Source organism: Gavia stellata, unplaced genomic scaffold (genome assembly GCF_030936135.1).
Source record: "Gavia stellata isolate bGavSte3 unplaced genomic scaffold, bGavSte3.hap2 HAP2_SCAFFOLD_150, whole genome shotgun sequence".
NCBI lineage: Eukaryota > Metazoa > Chordata > Aves > Gaviiformes > Gaviidae > Gavia > Gavia stellata.
Genome location: NW_026777245.1, coordinates 43,079 through 67,762, shown reverse-complemented (window position 1 = coordinate 67,762; position 24,684 = coordinate 43,079). Strand labels below are relative to the sequence as shown.

General features: G+C 49.0%; 1 protein-coding gene across 1 annotated transcript; it reads left to right on the top strand.

Moving 5' to 3' along the window:
- The first annotated feature begins 553 nt into the window (after positions 1–553).
- Positions 554–24,113, top strand: LOC132321852 (inositol 1,4,5-trisphosphate receptor-interacting protein-like 1). Its single transcript, XM_059835263.1, is given in 4 exon segments — positions 554–613; positions 1,013–1,220; positions 23,222–23,974; positions 23,977–24,113. Coding segments are annotated over 4 exon segments (1,158 nt in total).
- Positions 24,114–24,684: the final 571 nt, after the last annotated feature.

Sequence of the window (24,684 nt, the reverse complement as noted above, 5' to 3'; positions counted from 1 at the left end):
GGAGGCTTCTGTCTGCTTTGTAAAGGGAGCCCCTGGGAGCCACGTCCTGCCGGGTGGGTCTGCACTTTGTGGGTGTCGGGGCTTCGGCTGCCTGGGGCAGCTGTGAGTCGCTGAGCCGGGGTAGGGCCAAAGGCTGGGGCTGGCTGGCGGGCGTGCCTGTGATGCGCTCTGGCGCCTGTGACAGCACAGGGCACGAGTCACAATGGGGGTGGTTATAAGGGGCGCCAGCAGGCAGCGCTGCCCCAGTCCGGCCTGGGCCAGCGGTGAGTGCGCACGCGGGGGGAGGCTGAGCTGGAGGAGGGCGTGGGCAGGAACGCGGAGCCCCAGGGGGGTGGGTTCTCACCACGCTCGTGGGAGCTCCTGCAGCAGGGCGCTGTGCCGCCGCCACCGCCGGGGCTGAGAGCAGGCCTTGCTGCCTCCCAGATGCCTTGCCCCCTCTCCTACCTTCCCCTAGATCCCTGCGACTCCCGTCCCTGTCCCCGCCGCCCCCCGCGCCCCCAGCTCTCTCCATCCCAGCCCCACTGAACCCCTTCTCTCCCTCCTCCTGCAGGCCATGGCTGTCACAGAATTCTTCGCACTCATTGTGCAAAGCCTCCTCCAGTACCCGCAGATGGTCGGTGATGAGCTGGATGAGGCCACACACGAGCGCATGCAGCAGCGTGCGGAGCAGCTGAGCCAGGAGATGACTCGGCTGCTGCAGGAGCTGGAGCAAAGGAGCCAGGAGCTGAGGAGCCTGGAGCTGAGTAGCCAGGAGCAGAGCGGCTTTGCCTGGGGAGCCCTGCTCTTTGCTGCCTTGCAGCAGTGGCAATTCTGGGCCGTTGCTGGAGTCCTGGTCCTGCTCTTTGCGCTCTGCTGGCAGCGCACGAAAAGAAGCCGTGAGGTGGACAGCAGCGGGGAAGAGGAAAGCTCCAGCAGCAACACAGAGCAGGAGGAGGAAGAGGAGCAGGAGGTGGAAGAAAGTGAAGGAGAAGATGCTGATGATGAGAGGGATGTGAGCAGGGTGTTTGCAAAGCGCATCCAGTGGCCAGTGCAAAAGCTGGCCTACAGGAACCTGGTGGAGGAGCTGGTGCGTGACCTCCTCCGTGTCTTCCAAGTGCTCTTGTCAAATACGTTCTTCCCGGTGCTGCAACCAGCCATTGGGGTGGGCAGTGCCTTTGAAGGTTGGAGTCCCCATGAGGATGATGCTGTCTACTGCCTGCTTGTGCCCCTTCGGCCCCCCCGTAGGCATGCCTTCCACCTGGAGCTGGGCACCAGGGGGGAGATTTCCTGCCACGGCTGCAGGATATCATGCAGTACCTGCGCTGCTGCCTGGAGGAGAAACGCCTTGATCACTTCTTCTTTGGCAATGAGACCGTGCCCGAGGAGATCACCTTGCCCCCAGCCTTCCAAACGGCCGAGCCACTCAACCTCTTCCAGCACCTGGCACAGGATCCTGCTGCCCATGCTGAGGCACTGCGTGAGTTCGATGAGCTGCAAGATAGGCTCACGAGGCTGCTGTTCTATGGACAATGAAAGAGGTCTTCATGCAGAGCTGTGTTTGCGCGGCTCACAGCTGATGGCACACAACCACCTCGTACCCCAGGGAAAAAGAGGGGAGAAGGCTGGACACAGGAAGGAAAGGGAAAACCCCGTGCGCAGCAGCCCTCTGCCAAGAGCAGCAGCGTTCTCCTCTCAATGGTGTCCCCAGCGCAGCAGATGGTGATGACGATGGTGGCGACAAAGACGAGTTTCGCCCTGCTTTCCCCTCGCACTGGCTGCGGCCGGGATGGCATTTCACAGGGGCTCAGACATTCTTGCTGGCAGCTCCGGCTGTGCAAGGACCAAGCAAGAGGCACTGCTGATGTGCCTCGGTGTGCTCACTGGGGGCCGGGTGGAGAGTCTACCCATCCTAGACGCTCCCCGGGAGGCTGGTGCCGCAGAACCGAGCATGCAGCATATGGAGAAGACACTGCTCAGTTGGCAGTGGGAACTGCTGAACAGACCTTTCCTCCAGAGCAAAAGCACACTCTGGGGAGTCTGAGCCGATGCAGCTGAAGAGGCTGTTGCAAGGAGGCTTGTGACAGAGACTCCCGCTACCACCTGGACAGCGACCACCCCTGCCTTTTTGAGAGAGTCCATTCCCTCTGGGAGCTTTACTCTGTGCAAAGTTGCCAATAAATGGTGTGTTTGAATAAGCGCTGCGTTTCTGGGTGTCTGTGTATCACTTTGTAGGGGCCCGTGCCGACCCAGGGAGAACCCAGGATGCAAAGGACAGAATTACAAGAGCAATTCTTTATTCGTGCGCATGAGGTGTCCTATTCAAATTGGGGCACCCCGAACGAGGTTTTACACGAGGTTCTTATACCTTTCCTGGGTGTGGAATTTGGATAATGAGGTGGGATTCCTGTGCACAAAGATCTGTTAAGACTGCCCTTGCTATCTCTTGTGCGACCCGGGGAAGTGGAGACTCACCCGGCTAACACAGGGTGCAGATAAGGAGGGGGCCCTGTGGAGGCAGGACAGCCCTGCTTATGGTCAGCAAAGACAGTAAGATAACAGGAATGTGAGAGGTCCTTTGTTCTTTGAAAAGGCTTCGTGTCCGATAACTGACCTTTGCCTCATTACCTGTGAAATGCATATTACAACTCACACCCCTGCATATGCTAATGAAGATTATAGAGGTCATGCTAAACATATATGACTATAGCACTCGTCTCTCCACCCAAATCATGCTACACGTCACATATGGGGGGGGAACCTCATAGTTTTGGGGATAAAAGACAGAGAAAATGATTGTTAAGGTGGGAGAGAAGAACCTCGATACCTGACGGACCAGTCGACGGGCTGTGTTCTCTTCCTCCACCCCAGGCAGGGACGCCTCTCTGGGTAAGCGCTGCGCCTCTCACCCTCTGGGTGAAAGTCATCCCCGGGTTCTTGTATTACTATCAAGTTTGCTAGCAATATTAACCTTAATTAGTAGCACTATTGTAGTTAGTGAATTTATCAACGGCAATCTCGAATCTGTTTCTGTCGCTTTCAATAAAATAACTAATTTCGATTTTTGTGCATCTGCTCAGTGCAAGTCCTTTTGTTGGGGCTCTGATAAATGGGTCAGTGAAAGTCCTGGGACTCTGACAGACAAATTTCCAAACTGCATTCTTTTTAACGCGACACTGGGCGACCAGGTACAACAGGATTTGACCAATCGCTACTTAACACACGCGTACTACTATTTTGCAAAGCAGCTATAAATCTGCGGCGTCACCATCCCCCTGCTTCCTTCTTGATCTAAACGACCCTGAGTTGGTCTTGCTACAGTTACTTATCAATGATGCCAGATACGGGGAGGGTTTCACAGAGGTGTTCCAGGGGCTAGGAAGCAGGCATGATAGTCTGGGATTGGAGAATTCAGAGCACGTGAGTAAGGGACAGGATCCCGGAAAAGTCAAGCAGGCAAAGGTGAGCCACCCACCCGCCCGCATTAGAACCAGTGCCACCAGGAAAGCGCGTAAGCTATTAGCAACTGGAGATTCCTTACTGAGGGGCACTGAAGCGCCTGTTTGCCATCCAGACAATTTGTCTAGAGAAGTTTGCTGCCCACCAGCAGCTCACATTCCTGACGCCACTGAGAGGCTGCCAAGCCTGCTGAATGGTACAAGATATCATCCAGTCCTGCTACGCAAAGTAGGGTCAAACAATACTGTGACGAGGCAACTTAGAAGCGGCAAAAGAGGCTGCGTGTCCCTCGGAGCAAGGCCAAAAGGATCAGGAGCACAGGTGGTGTTCTCCTCTATCTCACCAGGAGGAGGAAGGGGTTCGGGAAGGAGCAGACAAACTGAGCACTGAATGCCTGGCTGCGTAGCTGGTACTCAAGGTTTTGGCTTCTCTGATCATGGCTCTACCTTTGAGAAGCCAGGTTTGTTGGGAGCTGATGGCATTCACCTGACCCCATACCCCAGGGAAAAAGAGGGGAGAACGTGGGACACAGAAAGGAAAGGGAAATCCCTGCACAGCAGCCCTCTGCCGAGAGCGGCACCATCCTCCTCTCAATGGTCTCCCCAGCGCTGCAGTCGGTGAAGACTACGATCTTGCAAATACTCTAATTTTCAAATAATCACCGTTTGATCATACAGAAAAGTTAAGTTTGATTAATAAATAAAATAATAATGTAGAAATGTATAAGTTAGGATTGTTAAGTTTGAAACTATACTGGTAGGAACCTCACCAGGTAGTCACTGTTCCATAGTAAGGAACTAATCGTAACAGGATGGAACAATGAAGAATCCAATAGAGAAGTTTTGTTTGAGTCCTGTAACAATGTGACCTGATAGGAACCAGTGATGCTGCTTGGAAATTTCCTTACGTTTCCCATCTTGATTTGAATATCAAGAATGCCAAACAATAGGTATTAATAGAAATAAACATTGATTATTTCAAGTAAGGATATTGATAGAATGGTATAATCAAGAGAGCGATTAATGAAAAATTAAATTATGTATTTTGTGTAATGATAACTAGGTATGACTTATCTGTGATTTAACCATCAACTAACTGCTGAACAATGTAGCATTGTGAATAGGTAGGATTTGCTAGTCAAGAGAATGATAAATTGTAGGCCTGGTCAGTAAACGGAGGAAAACTTAGGAAGATTCCAAGAATGGAATTTTGCAAGTAAGCTGAGCATGCGCAAAGATTGGGTTCAACTAGCGAATGCCATGAGGAAGACTATGGACGACCACCAGAGGATCTTAGCCGACCAGCTGTGTACCTGGAGGCACATGGGTCACGAGCATTTACATAGATTAATGAGTTCTCGGAAATTGTATGAATGTGTTAACTGTTTCTTGGACATATGATGAATATGTATACTTTGATTGTATATAACTTTTGCAGCCGAGAAACTAAGCACGCGGTACTAGGTGGAGTGATCCCCTGTGTGTCCAGCGCTGCAATAAAGAAGCACCTGCTCACCTACGTACATTGTGTAGATGACTTTTTATATTACAGATTTGTAACAGTTTTGGCGACCCAGATGGGACCTTGCGAGTGAGACTGGAAGGGATTGAGCGTGGATCAGACTCCTGCTACAGGGCATCTTGAGAAATAAGGGTTAAAAGTAAGAAAGAAAAATGTAGAGAAGATACTTTGCAACAACTGCACCCGGTACTTAGTCATATTAGAGATAAAGACTGTCTTCACTGACTCTCTGCTGATAAAGATTGCCGTCACTGACTCTCTGCTAACTAGCAATAATGATTAGCACAAGGACGAATGGTAGAAAAATAGAAAAGACTGCCAAAATAGTGCCCTAGAGTTAACTTGTCTCATTATAATCTCATTTTAATACTAAAAAACACACCTCCTAGCTAGAGAAGCCCCAACCCAATTTAGCCCCCTACTCTCCGAGCATGCGTGGTGAATTAATAGAGAACTGTAACTTTAAGATGAAGTAAGAAAAGTATTAACCAATAGTTAATTAAGGGGTAGCACCAGTAGGCGTAACTAACTTTGTTAACTGTTTTAAATACCTGTCATGATTTTAACCCGGTGTGCAAGCTTTGTGGAGAAATCCCCTTGCACCCGGCGCCGCAATAAACATGCCTGCTTTATAACTGTGTGTGAGTTACGAAGTTCGTTTCCGCGTGTCAATTTTGGCACCCCAGATGGGACCCTCTCTGCCCGGCTGCGGGACCGGCTGAGAGGGGGACATCCTTGGCGCGCCCCGAGATTTCTCGGAGGACCTCCCTCGCTCGCCCGATCACTGCAGGGACAGACAAGGACCATCAGCGGACCAGGTATGTTAAGGAAGGGGAACCTGTAAGTCGTGAGGAGATGTCCTACGTGAGGTAAAGAGTATTGGTGCTCGCCCCAGGAGGGATTGGAATCCAGTAGTGAGGGCGCGGGAATCCCTGGATAGGGAAGTACGCGCGGGGGGTGCTCTTCGCTGAAATTGCGGGAGTATGGGATAGCTACAGGAACGCGGGAATCCCTGATTAAGGGAAGTACGCAGAGTTGCTATCGTTTGTACCAACTATTATAACCCATGGGAATTGAAATTTATATTATTGTGGCTATAACTGGCATTTTATGATAGTCACTACAATCTATATACTTAAGAAGTTTTGTGCCCGGTACTGTGTATTTTGTGAAAAGTGCTTCATTATATACAATTAATGTTGTTGTTAGTTGTTTTAAGTTGGGTGAGTGTTTGAGTGAGTGAGACGCAGTCGGACTGCGGGGCGAGTGCGGGGTCCTGATCCGCGGTTCCATGTTCTCCGCGAGGAGAGCGGCCGGAGACGGACGAAGCGTATGACAGACTGTGTTAACCGAACTGATTGTTAACCCTTATTGTCCTATACACAGATATCAGGATTTTTCATGATGTTGTTGAATGTTTTGGTTGTAAACAGAACGTTTGAGTACGGTTTGGGGACGAGATGATTTTTGGCGTAGTGAGTGTCAAGGAAGCAGGTGCTTTGTGAAAATATAAAAGGTATAAGGAATCAGTAAGAATGTCGCTGGAATGTGGGGGGGGGGGGAATGTAGAACAGAATAGTGACGGATTTATTTGGCGTGGAGCACTGTCTGATTTGCCATTGGTGTTGCTTGTTTGTTTGTGCTAAGTGTTTGGAGTGTCATAAGTACATTATTTCCTTTTTGACAATTGTCTTGAATTTAGGTGCATTCGCTGTGGGGCGAGTACACCCTTGCATCTTTTGCCTTGGACAAGGTATTATTGTTGTCAATTCAATCCAGTTGTATTCTTAGGCTGAGGAATAAGCCCCTGTGGGCAGGGTGTTCATTATGGGAGGTAAACAAAGTGGCAAAATATTGAAAAGGAGCCTTCTAGGCTGTATTTTAGCTCACTGGAAGGAGATAGGAGAGCTGCCAGGAGGGAGTGTGAGCAGAAAGACTTTAATAAAAATGATGAGGAGAAATGGCCCTTTAACGGAACCTTGAATTACAATATCTTGTTGCAACTGATGTTGTTTTTGAGGGGGAGCCGGTACCACCTTTCCCAGATGGGGTGGAAGCAGGGAAATGGTCCCGTGGCCTCCCCCAGCTAGGAAACGGAGCTGGAGCCCAGTAAAACCACTGTGACGAGGCCTGAGCTCGGTGCTGCGTGGTGTGTGCCCAAGGGGGCCTCTCCTGCCTCAAAGGTGCTTCTCGGAGGCAGCAGCACAGCTGCTTAGAATCACAGAGAAAGGGCAGACCCTGTCCTTGATTTTATTTTCTCAAGATGAAACCTATTAACCAAGCTTTAAAACCTACGGATGATGATTTTGTAACGGTAAAGGAGCTACTGGCCAAAGTGAAAAGGCGTACTTTTCAAAGCCTCTTAAATTTAGATTGAGAAAACAATTTGGGATACACAAATTCTTATATATGCCCAACTCACCAAAACCTCAATTGGGGGCGAGACTTACTGGAACAACTAAAAGCGGAAATAAAATTTGAAAAAGGAAAAATAGAGCTTCGAGTGGGGGATGACCAGCTAATTGAACTTCTGAGTCTGGCCCTCATAGATACTCCTGTTAGCTCAGAAATACCTGACGAAATCCAGAACCAAGTATATCCAGGAGTATGGGCCTCAGAAATACCAGGGAAAGCAAAAATGCCTCCCCAATAATGATCAGGCTCAAACTGGGGGCGCGGCCTGTAAGAATTAAGCAATATCCCCTCAGAACTGAAGATAGGGAAGGAATCCGACCAATAATCAACCGATTTATCAAATATGGGATACTAACAGAGTATGAATCGGAATATAACACTCCCATTCTACCTATCAAAAAGCCAGATGGTAATTATCGAATGGTACAGGACCTCAGAGCTATTAATAAAATTGTTGAGGATTTGCATCCTGTCGTGGCAAACCCATATACATTATTAACTAAGTTGACACTTGAATTGGCCTGGTTTACCGTATTGGACCTAAAAGACGCCTTCTTTTGCCTACCTTTGACTCCAGAGAGCCAGTTGCTGTTTGCATTTGAGGGGGAAAACCCGGACTCTGGGAGAAAGACACAACTAACGTGGACTGTGTTACCACAGGGGTTTAAAAATAGCCCCACTCTTTTTGGGAACCAACTAGCTAAAGACTTGGAACAGGGGGAGCAACCACATGGAGATGGAATAATGTTACAATATGTAGATGATCTATTGATAGCCACTAAAACAAAAGAACTATGTATACTATGGACAGTTAGTCTGCTGAATTTCCTTGGACTTAATGGCTATCGAGTCTCTCCACAGAAAGCCCAAATAGCTCAGCAGCAGGTAACTTACCTCGGGTACGAGATAACTGCTGGCCAAAGGACCCTAGGAACAGCAAGAAAGGAGGCCATCTGCCAAACTCCTCGACCACAGATGGCTAAAGAACTCCGTACGTTTTTAGGGATGACGGGATGGTGTTGTCTATGGATCTATAACTACGGACTCTTGGTAAGACCACTCTATAAACTGTTAAAATCTAATCCAAAAGACCTCACCTGGAATGGGGAAGCAGAAAGAGCATTTCAGCAACTGAAAAGGAAATTAATGGAAGCCCCTGCCTTGGGGTTACCAGATATTACTAAGACGTTCTGGTTGCTCTCCCATGAGAAACAGGGAATAGCTCTGGGAATCCTAGCCCAAAACTTGGGACCATATAGAAGAGCAGTGGCGTATTTCTCCAAACAACTTGATGAAGTAAGTAAAGGTTGGCCTAGCTGCTTAAGGGCGGTAGCAGCATTGGTGCTAAATTTTCAAGAAGCACGTAAATTTACATTGGGCCAAAAGATTACAGTGCTGACATCTCATACTGTATCCACAGTATTAGCGGTAAAAGGGGGGCATTGGCTCTCACCACAGAGATTCCTTAAATATCAAGCTGTTCTGGTGGAACAGGATGATGTGGAAATAATTGTTACTAATATTGTCAATCCAGCAACTTTCCTCAGTGGAACCACGGGAGAACCGGTATCACGTGACTGCCTGGAAAGGATTGAAGCGGTCTATTCCAGCCGACCAGATCTAAAGGAGGAGCCACTGGAAGACGCTGAGGATTCCTGGTACACAGATGGAAGTAGCTTTGTTCGACAAGGCGTCCACAGAGCAGGGTATGCAATAACCACCGTGAATCAGGTAATAGAATCCGCAGCCCTTGCCCCAAATACTACGGCACAAAAAGCAGAAATAATCGCTTTAACCCGAACGTTGGAGCTAGCCAAAGACAAAAAGATTAATATCTGGACAGACTCCAAATACGCTTTTGGGGTAGTCCATGCCCATGGAGCCATATTGAAAGAAAGGGGACTCCTATCCACCCAAGGGAAACATATAAAACATGCTGAAGAAATTCTTAGGCTCCTGGAAGCAGTACCGCAACCTGAAAAAGTGACTATCATGCATCGCAAGGCTCATCAGAAAGGACATACCGCTCAAGAATTGGGCAATGCTATGGCAGACCGAGAAGCCAAAAGAGCAGCTGAGAAAGGTGAATGAGAGGTGCAGTCTTTGGTCCCAGACGGTAAAATACAAATTGATTGTGAACCCAGGTATTCCAAAGAAGATCAGGAATTAGTTGAAGATGTAGGGGGAGAAGTAGAGAAAGGTAAGTGGGCAAAGACTCCGCAGGGCAAAATAATAATCCCATTTGCGTTATTGTGGGCCATAGTTATAGCAGAACACAGGAAATCCCACTGGGGAGCTGAGGCCTTGTATAAACATCTGAGTCAGCGTATAGTTGCCCGGAACCTCTACACCACTGTTAAACGAGTGACACAGCAGTGTGAAATATGTTTGAAAAATAATCCTAAGGTAAGCCCTAAAGTCCAACTTGGACAGATAGGGAAAGGAAACTATCCAGGGCAGCAGTGGCAAATTGATTTCTCAGAACTTCCAAGAAAAGGGGGGTTTCGATATCTGCTGGTTCTATCAGACACCTTTTCAGGCTGGCCAGAAGCATTCCCTTGCCGAACTAATAAGGCTAGAGAAGTAACTAAAGCACTATTACAAGAAATAATACCGAGATTTGGAATTCCTGCAACAATCTCCTCGGACAGAGAATCACATTTCATTGCAAAAATTGTTCAGCAAGTTAGTAGACTCTTGGGAATAGATTGGCAGTTACATACCTCATATAGGCCACAAGCAAGTGGTCAAGTGGAAAAGATGAACCACTTAATTAAGTTACAGATTGTAAAATTGGGCAGGAGAAGGCCGGATTGCCACAATCTCTGGCACTCCTGAGAATTAGAACTAAGCCCAGAACTAAAGAGGAGTTGAGCCCTTTTGAAATACTGTACGGGAGGCCCTATATTGTACAGGCGGGAATATCAACTCAGATTGGAGATGAAATGTTATCTGATTATATTGTAAACCTGCAAAAACAACTTCGGGAGATAGAGAAACTTGTCTTAGGAACCAGAGCCCGAGGTCTTGATGGGCCGGTGCATAATATTAAGCCTGGTGATTATGTGTATGTGAAGTCCTTTACAGATTCACCTCTGAAACCGAAATGGGAAGGCCCCTTCCAGGTGCTGCTGACAACCCCTACAGCGATCAAGATTAAAGAGCAGATCTCGTGGGTACATCACACCAGAGTGAAGAAAGCCCCTAAGCCATGATGGGAATTGACACCTATGGGACCATTGAAGCTTCGCATTCGAAAGCGGTGATATGGATTCTTATGACTCTACTGAACTGTAGCCACTGTTGGGAGTGGCCTTGGACAAACGCTTATTTTGGGTATATGGGAAGCTCGGGAACGGGTTGAATTTGGCAACTGTGGCAATATGTAATAATAACATGACACTGCGACCAACTGAATGGGAAAGAATAGAATTGGTCTATACCTGGATGATTGAGAAAGGAAAGGAGGTCCAGATAGGTTGTAAACTCCTTAATGTAAGTAACCCGCTTCCTCTCCAGACCCAAATTCCTGTCAAAAATGATTCTGTCTGGGACTCTGCCAATAGAACAGGTAGCACAATATGTAAAAGAAAGGACATTTGTCGGTATCCCTTCAATACAATTCAAACGGTGACCATAATATGTCTGGGGGCAACTCAAAAGGGGGCCCAAGCTCTAACTTTTAGATTTCGGTTGCAGACACCAGAGGAAACCACTACTCCCCCTGCCTACACTTCCTCGACTCAGGCTACTAAATCAAGTCCCACAGAGCCTGAGCAAATAGGACCATATGTGTATCCGACAGGAGCATACGTAATTAAATATGTCGGTCAGCAACAGGTAATGTCTAATCCAATATGGTCTCTTAAGCGAGTGGAATTATTAATACAGAACGATATTTCCACCGTTCAACCAGCCTGTTCATCATTTATAAGACCCTTACACATAGGGTGGACGTCATGGTTACATAAGAGGACCCTTCCTTCCCGAAAGAGAAAAAGGAGACATGTGATTGGTGCAGTAGGAACAGGACTGGGAGTTTTAAATAGTATAGATACTGAGATAATAAGGAACAAACTCCCAACGCTGACCAGTGATCTAAACAAAATACAGAACCCTTTAAGATCTTCCCTCCTAACTTTAGGAACCAGCCAATGGCTTACAGCAAATATGTTACCACAGTGGGAAAAGCTTAATGAAAGGACAATGAATTGATTATAAATGCATTAGACATGGCTCAGACTAATGTTTCTACAGCACTCAGTTGTATCCAAGCTCAATTATGGTTACAGACAATAGCAGCTGCAATCATTAGGGAAGGAGAAGACGGAATCCTACCAAAAGAAATCCGAAAGGTGATTTGGAATAACGCAACGAAATTTGAAAGGAGATTCCAATTGTGGTGGCATTTGGTTAATTTTACCTTTGACCCTACTAACAACACAGCTACAGCTTTTGTACTAACAATATATAAAGCTTTAGTGTATAACATATACCCGATTGTTGCACTAGGATTAAATTACCATGGAACTGTGCTTTATCCCCTAGGACATAGGGTATGGGCTATGAAAAACAGGAATAAGTGGCAAACTATTAATGTCGAGGCCTGTATCGTACGAGACCAGCAAGGATTTATTTGTGAAGGAAACACCATCAAAGGGCAAGATATTTGTCTTGACACTGAACAAAATGTTTGTCACTTTGAGGTGCATCCCAACGAGACCCTAAGAACCATCATAATTTACAGGGGTATGGGATGTGTTTGTCTGAGATCTCAATGTGATCTTGTACAAGCAGATGATCAAATGGTGGACAACTTTGTTAGTCTTACAGGATGTGATTTTAACTACACAGCTCCTGTTACTACTTATCAATTGCTACAATTTAATTATACGTAGATTCAGGATATACAGCCCACCCCTATTGGAATGAATCTCACTCTAATAAAAAAACTATTACAACATGAAAATTTAAAAAGATTGTTAAAACAAGTTCAAGGAAGTGGAAGAAAGACTTTAATTACTGTCCATCATGATACAGAGGAAATACACCAAGTAGTGGAACGAGTGAAGGCAGACGGAGAGCACAATTGGTGGGATGTGTTTAGGGGTTATTCCCCGTCAGCTACCAAAATCTTAAACATAATGACCCACCCGATATTGGGGTTACTAATAGCCACCACAACATTAACAATAGTGAATCTTATCCTTTGGTGTAAACTAAAGGAAATTATTGGGCAAGTATGGACACTAAAAGTAATGATGAAACATAACAAACCACTTTTAAGAGCAAAAGAATTTGCTTAAGGGAAAGAAAAGGGGGGAATGTTACAGGGCATCTTGAGAAACAAGGGCTAAAAGTAAGAAAGAAAAGTGTAGAGAAGATACTTTGTAACAACTGCACCCGGTACTTAGACATATTAGAGATAAAGACTGTCTCCACTGACTCTCTGCTAACTAGCAATAATGATTAGCGCAAGGACGAATCGTAGGAAAATAGAAAAGACTGCCAAAATAGTGCCCTAGAGTTAACTTGTCTCATTATAATCTCATTTTAATACTAAAAAACACACCTCCTAGCTAGAGAAGCCTCAACCCAATTGAGCCCCCTACTCTCTGAGCATGCGTGGTGAATTAAAAGAGAACTGTAACTTTAAGATGAAGTAAGAAAAGTATTAACCAATAGTTAATTAAGGGGTAGCACCAGTAGGCGTAACTAACTTTGTTAACTGTTTTAAATACCTGTCATGATTTTAACCCTGTGTGCAAGCTTTGTGGAGAAATCCCCTTGCACCCGGCGCCACAATAAACATGCCTGCTTTATAACTGTGTGTGAGTTACGAAGTTCGTTTCCGCGTGTCAATCTATACAAATAATGACACCTATGGCTTCACCCTTTTCTGTCTCTCAGACAAGAGAAATCCCTTTACATGTACAAATGCAGCATTTCCTTGTCTGCACAGCAGACATGAAAATAATACAGGTGGATTCTTTCCTCAATACATCTCAGGGAAAATGGATGGAAAACAATGAAACTCATGGAAGACGGTGAGAACTTTGATACTGACTTCAGTTGCAGCAGGGTGGGTAAGGTGCTAGGAAACCTCATCTTTCTCATGCTGTCTCCTCTGAAGTGTATATATACTAAGCTGGGTTTCCCTCTAGCCCCATCTCCAAGATAGCAGGTTTGCTATTTGTGCATGCATCTCCAGAAGCCCTTGACTGCAAGGAAGCATTCAGAAGATTGGTGACCTTTGTTTTCCTCTAGCTCTGCAACAGGGAATACACATCTTTTCTCAGTCTGTTTCTTCATATCTGCCTGCGAATCTTTAGTAATCACTACAGATTGTTCTGACATGAGAGGAGTGTCCCATCAGACAGCATCTTTTTCATACTTGGGTTGACACTTGCAGAAGGAAAGAGGGAAAGAAAGCACAGTATCTTTTCACTACTGGGATCTTCACAAATAAGTTGCTTTGGGGAAAAATCAAAGGGGGAATCCATATTCACTCAGTGGAGTGCTCCACTTGAAGCCATTCCTCATAAAGGTAAGAATAATTTCCGTTAGCTGTGACTGTGTTCCTCTCCTTATTTTGCCTAGATTAAAAGCTGCAAAACACGCTCTTGGTGGAGGCTGCTGGAGGTGTGCCAATTGTTGTAGCTACTGAGTGAGAGTCACTGAGAGAAGAGGGATCTGGGCTGAGCCAAAGCGCCATCACTGACTCCGTCCCACCCCAGGGATCTGCACACTGGGTTAGCCTGATGTCACTCACCCCAGTCATGAAACTAAGCATTTCCTAAGTGCTGGGAGCTGCTGTAGGTACAACATCCTCATCCAAGGGCTGATGCTGGCAACTCACATCTGCTTCATAATCAGGGTGATAACCTGTCTAGATAGCTGGGAAGGCAAATGGGGACAGTCTATCTGATGAACTAGCAGCCATTATCCCCCACCTAGATGCAAGTTAATACAACCCTCCTAGATGCTAGTTAATCAAAATAAATCACTGGTGAGGGCAGTTCTTCTCTCACATTCCCCAAGACCTTGGGCCAGATGGTCTAACAGACCTATTCAATGCCCCTCGTTCCTCAAGGAGCTGAAGAAGAGGATGTAATGCCTCATCACTGTAGTTTTCAGTTGTGGGAAACCAACAGATCCAGCTATCAAGCAGTAACGCTTCTCCACAACTCATAAATTGACAGGAGGACTTCCGCTGGCCCAGTTCAGCCTCCCCTTGGGACTGCCCCACTGCCACTGAATCTGTGCTTGCAGTTACAGCAACAACAGGACCTATTAGGGTGCAGGAGGCTGTGAGTGGGTTGGGGTGTCGTTTCCTAGCAAGGACTTGCAGCAGAACCTAGGTATCACAGCACTGTGGACACTTGTGCCAGGGTGCAGGGAGGGCCGGCAGCTTCCTCAGGGCCCGAGGGTCAGGAGCTGAGTGTGCTAACACCAAGGCCTGTCCCACCACTCCCATCCAGGGAACAGAGCAGGCCTGGAGACCCTCAGCAGGATCAATCATGCCTGCAGATCATCAAGCAGGATCATGTTGGTGAGGCAGGATGATCTGCAGCTCAGAGTCAAGTCCAGGGATGGCCGGACAGGTCTGTGGGGACGGGGCCAGGCCGAGGACAGACTGGGATGTTGGCCCAATGGTGGGCCTGGCTCGTTGGGGCCCATGGCTAGGCCAGGCAAGGCTGGGGGAAACTGACAACCTGCAGTGTCACTGGGACAGGACTGACAGCCCTGGTTTAGGCTGGAGGGGGGTCCTGGGCCATGGACAGGGTGGAGAGAAGCCCTGGGGGGCTGGTCAGGGCCCTGGCAACCATGGAGGCAGCGTGTCTGGTAAGGCACTTAATTGATACTTTTTGTTCCAAAGCTAGGAGAGACCCATGATGCAGTTATGGGACCAGGGAAAGAGAAGCAATGCAGACTTCTCCCAACTGCATTATTTGCCCAGTCCATTGCAGGGAAACCCACATAGTGAGATCCGGTGGTAATGGAGGGCAGGGAGCATTTCCTGCCCGTGACATGACACGCTGGGACAGGGTTTTCTTACGCTGAGTCCTGCTCTTGCTCCTTCCCACTCCCATCACACCCACAGTCCAGCCATTTCCTTTTTTAAATACGGCGTTAGCTATCTTACTGCATCCTTATGTGTTCTGTGTCCTTAGGCAGATTATAGCCTGAAATTAATTCCAGCTTAATGGAAAATGTTATCAGTTGCCATGGAAATGCCTTACCATGTGATTGTGGTTGTACTTCCTGTTGTGCTTAGGGCTAAAACCATTAGATGACCCTCACTTCTACACTTTCTTACAGTTCTCCTATAAATACCTGTTACTCATAACTGTGGTCAGAACATTCAGTCTTCTAACATGGGTCATTTTGGTTTTTACGCTGTGATCTTATGCCAGGCTATTAAAGACTTATGCCAAAGCTTTCTTCAACAGAGATCTTCAGACTTCCTGATTTGTTATTTAAGATCTGCAAAGCCAAATTCCTGCAGATAACTATCAGCTGTCAAGGAAATGGGCTGATTTCCATGACTGAAGAAAATGCTAAAGCTGATCACTTGCCTTTGCTAGCTGGCTGACACTTAGATAAGAGCTCTAGTATGCAGGAGGTAAGGGCTGCTGTGCCAGGCAGCCCAGCATGGAAAACTGCCCAAGTGCTGGGTGATTCCTGGTCACAGTGTTGGCAACTGTAAACAGCAACTCCTTTTGCTCAGTGATATATCTGCCATCACTAACAGCTCATCAGGGGACATGTGCTGGCTCTTTCTTTGTTCATCATATACATTAGGGATTCAACTAATGCAGTTTTGTACAAGCTCATCTACGCTGTTGTCATTATCAAAGAAAAGACTCCCCCCAGCATCAACAGTGCCCCCTCCAACAATCTTTGGACAATGCTTTCATTACTGGTAGCTCTACCTGAAGGCCTCCAGAGCAATGGAAACACCTGCATTATAAGGTCTTTCACCCACACAACAAGGTCACCAAGGCCATTTGATCCTCACTGTCACAATCGGAGTAACATAGAGAATTTGTGTTGGGAGAGACCTCTGGAGGTCTTTAGTCTAGCCCCCTACTCAAAGCAGGGCCAACACCAAAGTTAGGACATGTCGCTCAGGGTCTTGTCCAGCTGAACTTTTAAAGATGCCAAAGAAGGAGATTCTCCACCCGTTCTGGCTATCTCTTCCAGGGCTTATCTGCTCTCATGGCATACTTCCCTCGGTGCAATGTGTGACCATTTCCTTATGTTCTTTCACTGTGCACCTCTCAGAAAAGACAGGCTCTGGGTGGTGGAACACAGCAATTAGATCTCCCTCAGCCTTCCTACTCGGAGACATGTGGTGCCAGACAGCTGTGGTGTGGTGCAGCGTATGGCTGTGATCCTGCTACCTGTCGACAGAGCTGCGGCATCAGCCTGTTGCCAAGCCAGGGCACCCCCGACTTGAAACCAACTGCCCCCAGAGCAGCCTCTGCACACAGACAGGGACAGTATAACCTATGGGATCCTCTCTAGACATTGTGCTGTCCTTAACCACCTCTGCACCTAGGCACACCTCTTGGCATGCTTGCTCAGGGCCACTGTCATAGCCCGCAGGCTCACATGCAACTGCGACCTGGCTATTACACAGTGAATAGTGTCAGGCATGGATGAATCTATGTACTGCCTGAAGCACTTCTTTCTTTGCGAGCTTTTCTCATGCTTGTAAGCTTGCAACGTGAGCATCCCTTGTGCCTACAGACTCTCGGCATTTAAAGGTCTTCACAGTGGCACAGAAAACCAGACAACAACCTTCCTTCTTAGGCAGCCTGCTCCTGACAGTCCTCCTTCCTTGGCATCTTGGGACTCCCAGGAGCTAGCCCTGGACTGTAGTAATTCCCTTCTTGAGAGGAATCGTGTCTCTGCAGCATGACAGCCAAGGGACTCAGGGAAAGATGACAACTGGCAGCAAGCTGCCAGTGCTGCCAGGCGGGTCCTGCAGCATGCTCTTGGGCAAGAAACAGCTGCTGGCTGGGGCACTGCTGGGACCCAGGGGCTGTACTGTGGGTGTTCAGTTGTGCCTGAACACAGCTGGGACAGACATCCTGCAGCATCTGGCTATCTGTGCCAGTTATCCTCTGGGAGTCAGAAAACAGACTAGTCAAGAAAAGTTTTTAATAATGCTGCTGTGACCAGAGTTGTCAGTGTATCAGGATTTTTACCGAATACAAAAGAGAGAAAATTAAATCTAGGATACTCTTCTCTCTGAGAAGAGACTGCAGAAGGGTAAGCAAGTCTGAGGAAGTGACAGGAAATTGCCAAAGAGCCTGGAAAACCCGGACCCTCTTGGAACGGGAACCAGTTAATGTGATGGCCTGGGTCATTGGCAAGCCTGACTTTGTGGTAACAATCTGTTGGGATGCAGAGGGCTGAGCAGATTGCATTGTCTTCATGGAGTCAATCAGTGCTTGTCATTCTTCTTTGTTCCCCGGATTCTCAGCCTTGTCCTTGATCAAAAGAACTTGGCGAGATGAACCTGCTAGGTAAGCATTTACATTGGTTCAAAAGCTCAAAGGTACACAAGAGGGAAACAAGCCCCAAGAAACTAGCAACAGGTTCAAGAGGAGAGATCAGCAAAAGATCATTAACTGTAGCTCAAAGCTTGCTCTTTGAAGCTGGAGGGATGCAAAGCACTAAAAAAGAATACCATGGCTGTATTCAAATGAAAAAATTCACAAGGGGATCTTAAATAACATGTTTCTCTTCTTGCATTCATATACCAAAACCATAATGTGCTATAGCTCTTTGAAACACCAAAGATGCATGGTAAATACAGCGTTATTATGGCCATTTTCCAATGAAACAAAATTTTGGGGAGAAAGATTAGGCCACAGAATGAAAACCACTGATGTGAAAGATGCAGATAGCATCTCACCTTAATTTTAACTTCATTTTCCAAAGATACATCATTAGGTGAGGAAGGTTCTGGTAGCTTTGCGTATCATGGAAGAACTGGCCATGTTCGGCAATGTCTAACTTGAAGACTGGGAGAAGTCTGGCCTTCTCTAGCACTCGGACATGGACAGTCAGACAGTTCTTTTGATGTGATAATTATCAAAGATCTTGTAAATCTTCGCCCATATACCATCGTTGGATTTCCACTGGAGGTGTCCCGAATGCAGATACGAGTGCACCTCTTCTGCCACACAGTTGCCGTCAGGCCACTGCTTCTCCTAAATGTGGCATAGACTGCGCAAGTGCAGGCTTTGAACGGGAGACATCTGAAAAGCTTTCTTAAACCTTGCTGCACGTGTTAAGTCTCCCTCGTTAAGGTGGTGGGAACCTGAGCTTGCGAGTCATGACAAGGTAAGGTGAACGAGCCTCACACTTGTACAGGAGCCAGAGCATCCACAGCCCAGCTCCACAGTCATGGCACTTGTCCGCTGTGCAAAGGGCTCCCCACTCCAACAGTATGATACCCACCTCACTGGGGTCGCCCAAGGGCAATGCTGTCGGGCTCCCAGCACTTGGTTTGCGTATGGCCCCCAAGGAAGCCACTTCAGGCTCCCTGCGGTACACAGGCAATGCGCACAGCTGTGGAGGGTGACAAATTATTCCGATGGTGCCAGCGCAGGAGCACGGACAGTTATAGAATCACTGATTCAGTTACAGAATCATTGCCGGTGCAGAGGGTGCCTAGGACGCTGGGCTCCTGATTTTTCCCCAGCTGTTCCTTGAGGTGGTGGAGGAAGCACAGCATGTCCTCCACCAGCTGCTCTCTCGTGCAGGTGCACTCTGGCTCCACGTGGAAGCTGGACTCCCTCACCGGCATATCATCCGTGGTGCCCAGCTTCAGGTGGAAGGCATGCCCACAGCGGGGCTGCAGGTGCACGAGCAGGCTGGAGACAGCATCATCCTCACGGAGACTCCAACCTTCTAAGGCGCTGCCCACCCCAATGGCTGGCTTCAGTCGCGGCATGAAACTATTTGTGCTGGTTTTGGCTAGGGTAGAGCTAATTTTCTTCATAGTAGCTCGTATGGGGCTGTGTTTTGGATTTTTGCTGGAAACAGTGTTGATAAAGCAGGGATGTTTTAGTTACTGCTGAGCAGTGCTTACACAGAGTCGAGGCCTTTTCTGCTTCTCACACCGCCCCGCCAGTGAGTGGGCTGGGGGTGCACAGAAAGTTGGGAGGGGACACAGCTGGGACAGCTGACCCCAACTGACCAAAGGGACATTCCATACCATATGATGTCATGCTCAGCATATAAAGCTGGGAGAAGAAGAAGGAAGGGGGGGACATTCGGAGTGATGGTCTTTGTCTTCCCAAGTAACCGTTACGCGTGATGGAGCCGTGCTTTCCTGGAGATGGTTGAACACCTGCCTGCCGATGGGAAGTAGTGAATGAATTCCTTGTTTTGCTTTGCTTGCCTGTGCAGCTTTTGCTTTACCTATTAAACTGTCTTTATCTCAACCCATGAGTTTTCTCACTTTTACTCTTCCAATTCTCACCCCCATCCCACCTGGGGGGAGTGAGTGAGTGGCTGTGTGGTCTTTAGTTGCCAGCTGGGCTTAAACCACGACAGTCCTTTTTGGCACCCAGTGTGGCGCTCGAAGGGTTCAAGATAACGACAGGTTTGATTAGAATGTGCTAGATCGAATTTATAGCTGTTATTGCTGTTTAGCTATTAATCGGCAGGCTCCTGTGCTTGCCATGGGGTTTGCTTGCCTTACTGTATATTAGAGTCTAGCGCTCATTAGTGGCTGCTTTTTGCTTTCGCTGCTTGCTGTACTGCCATACTGCTTATCATCTTGCTCTGCTGTGCCTAGGAACATTTTGATAACAGCAATGGCCATGCGCCTGGGCTGGCAGATGGCCAGGGCATCGCTGCTCTTTCTGTGCTGCTGTACTGGACAGGCTGGAACTCCAGTGTGAACTCGAGTCAAAGGGACTGGATGAGTCCACATGGGAGCAGGACACCCCGAAGCGTCTGTGGCTGTGAATAAATCCACATCAGAGCAGGTACATCTCGACGCGTCTGTGGCCGGGGTTATGTCTGTGCTGCAGCAGGTGTACCACTGAAGGGATTGTGGCCCAAGGATAAGCCCACGCAGGAGAAGGTACACCTCGAAGCATCTGTGGCCGAGGATAAGTCCATGCTGCAGCAGGTACACCTGGAAGCATCAGTGGCTGTGCATGAGGTCATGCTGGAGCACCTCAAAGCGTGTGGGCATGGATAAGCCCACAACAGAGCAGGTACACCCCTGGAGAGACTGCAGCCATGGGAAAGGTAATGGTGGAGCAGGTTTACTTCTGAAGGGACTGTGGCTGTGGGTAAGGCCATGCTGGAGCAGGTATATCTCAGAAGGTATTGTGACCCATGGATAAGGCCATGCTGGAACAGGTGCACCTCAGTGTGACTGTGGCTGTGGATAGCTCTATGCCGCAGCAGGTATACCCCTGAAGAGACTGTGGTGCACAGATAAGGCTCCACTTGGAGCAGGTACAACCCTAAGGGACTGCAATCTGTGGATAAGTCCAAGCCGGAGCAGGGGCAAGGGGAGGACTTCATTGCAATGTTAAACCCTGTGGTCTGGTCCAAAGGGAAGACGGGTAGAGATTGTAATGGAAATACCTTTAAATTGTTGTAGCCCATGATTGGAGTTGCATGTTATAGGAATAACTACAGCAAGAACTGCATGAACCAAGGGAGGACAAGCCTTACAAGAAGCAGTGCAAGTGCAGCAGTGACCCCACCTGAGCTGGCTTTAGTGCCCAATAACCCCATGCCATACAACATCTCTCCTGTCCTGAGTGACCACCATAACAGATGGAGCCCAAAGTCATGGACTAAATTAACTCAATGGACGTTTTGTGGACATTTATGGACATTTTACAGACATTTCACAGGGGTGATCCACAGACTAAGGGAATGGTATCTGTGTATTGTATCAAAGGATGGGAAGGGGGGTGGTGGTTAGAGAGACTGTTTTGGATAGCATGAGACATGAGCATGACGTAAATGGTATGGAATAAGGGGTGGAGAATGCACTCCCCTTGACGCAGCCATCTCCTGGGGCACATTAGGCACAGCAGAGCTAGCCAGTCAAAAGAAAGGATTGAGCCACTACACCCAGTACTGGTGCGGCCTCACCTCGAGTACTGTGCGTAGTTTTGGGCACCATGGTGTAAGAAGCTTATAAAAGGGTTAGAATGTGCCTGAAGGAGGGCAACAAAGATGGTGAAAGGACGAGCGGGCATGTCCTTATGAGGCGCAGCTGAGGACACTGGGTTTGTTCAGCTTAGAGGAGAGGAGACTGAGGGGTGACCTCATTGCTGCCTACAACTTCCTCAGGACGGGGAGCGGAGAGGGAGGGGCTGATCTCTTCTCTCTGGGGTCCAGTCATAGGATGCAAAGGAATGGCTTAAAGCTGCGTCAAGGGCACTTCAGCTTGGATATTAGGAAAAAGTGCTTCACTGAGAGGGTATCAGGCAGTGGAACAAGATCTCCCCAGGAAACGGCCACGGCCCGAAGCCTGCTGGTATTCAAGAAGCAATTGGACAAGGCTCTTTGATATACGATTTAACCTTAAGGTTGCCCAGCATGGAGTCAGCGGTTGGACTCAATGATCCTCGTGGCTCCCTTCCAACTCAGGGTATTCTATGATTATGAGGTTGCTGTTGGCAGGCAGATGATAATAAATCCAAAATAAAGCACGACACAAGCTCCTGTGAAGAAAATTAACTCTAGTCCAGCGTTAACCAGTAGCCCAGGGCAGCTGTGAGTCGCTGAGCCGGGGTAGGGCCAAAGGCTGGGGCTGGCTGGCGGGCGTGCCTGTGATGCGCTCTGGCGCCTGTGACAGCACAGGGCACGAGTCACAATGGGGGTGGTTATAAGGGGCGCCAGCAGGCAGCGCTGCCCCAGTCCGGCCTGGGCCAGCAGTGAGTGCGCACGCGGGGGGAGGCTGAGCTGGAGGAGGGCGTGGGCAGGAACGCGGAGCCCCAGGGGGGTGGGTTCTCACCCTGCCTCGAGGGCCCAGACACTCGTGGGAGCGCCTTGGGCAGGGCACTGTGCTGCTGCCGCCGCCGGGGCTGACAGCAGGCCTTCCTGCCTCCCACGATGCCTCGCCACCTCTCCTACATGTCCCCAGATCCCTGCGGCTCTCATCCCTGCCCCCCCACCACCAGCAGCTCCCTCCCTCCCAGCCCCACTGAACCCCTTCTCTCCCTCCTCCTGCAGGCCATGGCTGCTGCAAATCTCCTAGCACTCATTGTGCAAAGCATCATCCAGTACCCGCAGATGGTCAGGGATGAGCTGGATGAGGCCACGCGCGAGTGCATGCAGCAGCGTGCGGAGCAGCTGAGCCAGGAGATGACTCGGCTGCTGCAGGAGCTGGAGCAGAGGAGCCAGGAGCAGAGCGGCTTTGCCTGGGGAGCCCTGCTCTTTGCTGCCTTGCAGCAGTGGCAGTTCTGGGCCGTTGCTGGAGTCCTGGTCCTGCTCTTTGGGCTCTGCTGGTGGCTCAGGAAAGGGAGCTGTCAGCCAGCCAACAGCAGCAAGGAGAGCAGCTCCAGAAGCACGGAGGATAAGAAGGAGGAAGAAGAAAACCCCGCTGTTTCATTAGAAGTGGGAAGATTTTTGAAAAATCGCTTCCAGGAGCACGTGCAGGACCTGACCTACAGTTCCAAACTCGTTAAGGACCTGGTGGACAATCTTCTCTCTGCATGTCAGATATTTTCCAGGGATGATTTCATACCATACCTGCAGCCAGCCATCAGTGTGAGCAGAGCCATCAATGTCTGGACTCCTCGTAAGCATGATGCTGTCTACCGCTTCATGGTACCCCTGAAGGCCCCCACTGGGCACGCCTTCCACCTGAAGCTGAGCACTGCAGGGGAGCTACCAGCAAAGAACTCATTCCTCCGCGTGGAGCTGGTTTGTACCTGCATGAGGGAGCGACTGGTGGGGGACATGCTGTGCTTCCTCCACCACAACGAGGAGGAGCTGAGAAAAAAACAGGGTCCCAGCCTCCTACGCACCCTCTGCACCGGGTCCTACCTAGATATAGAGAAAACTGCCTGCTGGTTCCAAGAGCTGCTGACAACAACCTGGGAAGTTTTGCCTCTGTCATCTAAATGCAGGCTAACGGTGCTGCCCCGCAGCCGCTCCTGCCAGCTCCAAATCACAAATGCCTTCAAGAGATCCCTCCTGATTGAGATGATTTTTGGGGTGCAGCAAGGCAAGTCGGACATCTTCCTGAGCATCGAGTAGGCAGAGGCAGTTGTTACCAGCAGCACGGCAGGGCCAGAGAGCTACGCTGTGGCAGAGGTGAAGTTCTTCAGGCATATCGCCAGGCAGGCCCCGCATGACAGCTGCCACCTCAAACGCCTGCAGATCTGCGCCCGCATCCTGGTGGGCACAGGCTTTTCCACCTATACTTTGAAGACAGTTGTGATGCACCTCCTGACCTCCATACCCCTGTCAGGCTGGCGCAGGAGGGATTTCCTGCCGCGGCTGCAGGATATCATGCGGTACCTGCGCTGCTGCCTGGAGCAGAAAAACCTTGATCACTTCTTCTTTGGCAATGAGACCATGCCCGAGGAGATCACCTTGCCCCAGCCTTCCAAACGGCTGAGCCACTCAACCTCTTCCAGCACCTGGCACAGGATCCTGCTGCCCACGCTGAGGCACTGCGTGAGTTCGACGAGCTGCAAGATCCGCTCACGAGGCTGCTGTTCTATGGACAATGAAAGAGGTCTTCATGCAGAGCTGTGTTTGCGGGGCTCACAGCTGATGGCACACGACCACCTCATACCCCAGGGAAAAGAGGGGAGTAGGCGGGACACAGGAAGAAAAGGGAAAACCCCGTGCGCAGCAGCCCTCTGCCAAGAGCAGCAGCGTTCTCCTCTCAATGGTGTCCCCAGCGCAGCAGACGGTGATGACGATGGTGGCGACAAAGACGAGTTTCGCCCTGCTTTCCCCTCGCACTGGCTGCGGCCGGGAAGGCATTTCACAGGGGCTCAGACATTCTTGCTGGCAGCTCCAGCTGTGCAAGGACCAAGCAAGAGGCACTGCTGATGTGCCTCCGTGTGTTCACTGGAGTCCGGGTGGAGAGTCTACCCGTCCTAGACACTCCCCGGGAGGCTGGTGCTGCAGAACTGAGCACAACGCATATGGAGAAGACACTGCTCAGTTGGCAGTGGGAACTGCTGAACAGACCTTTCCTCCACAGCAAAAGCACACTCTGGGCAGTCTGAGCCGATACAGCTGAAGAGGCTGTTGCAAGGAGGCTTGTGACAGAGACTCCCGCTACCACCTGGA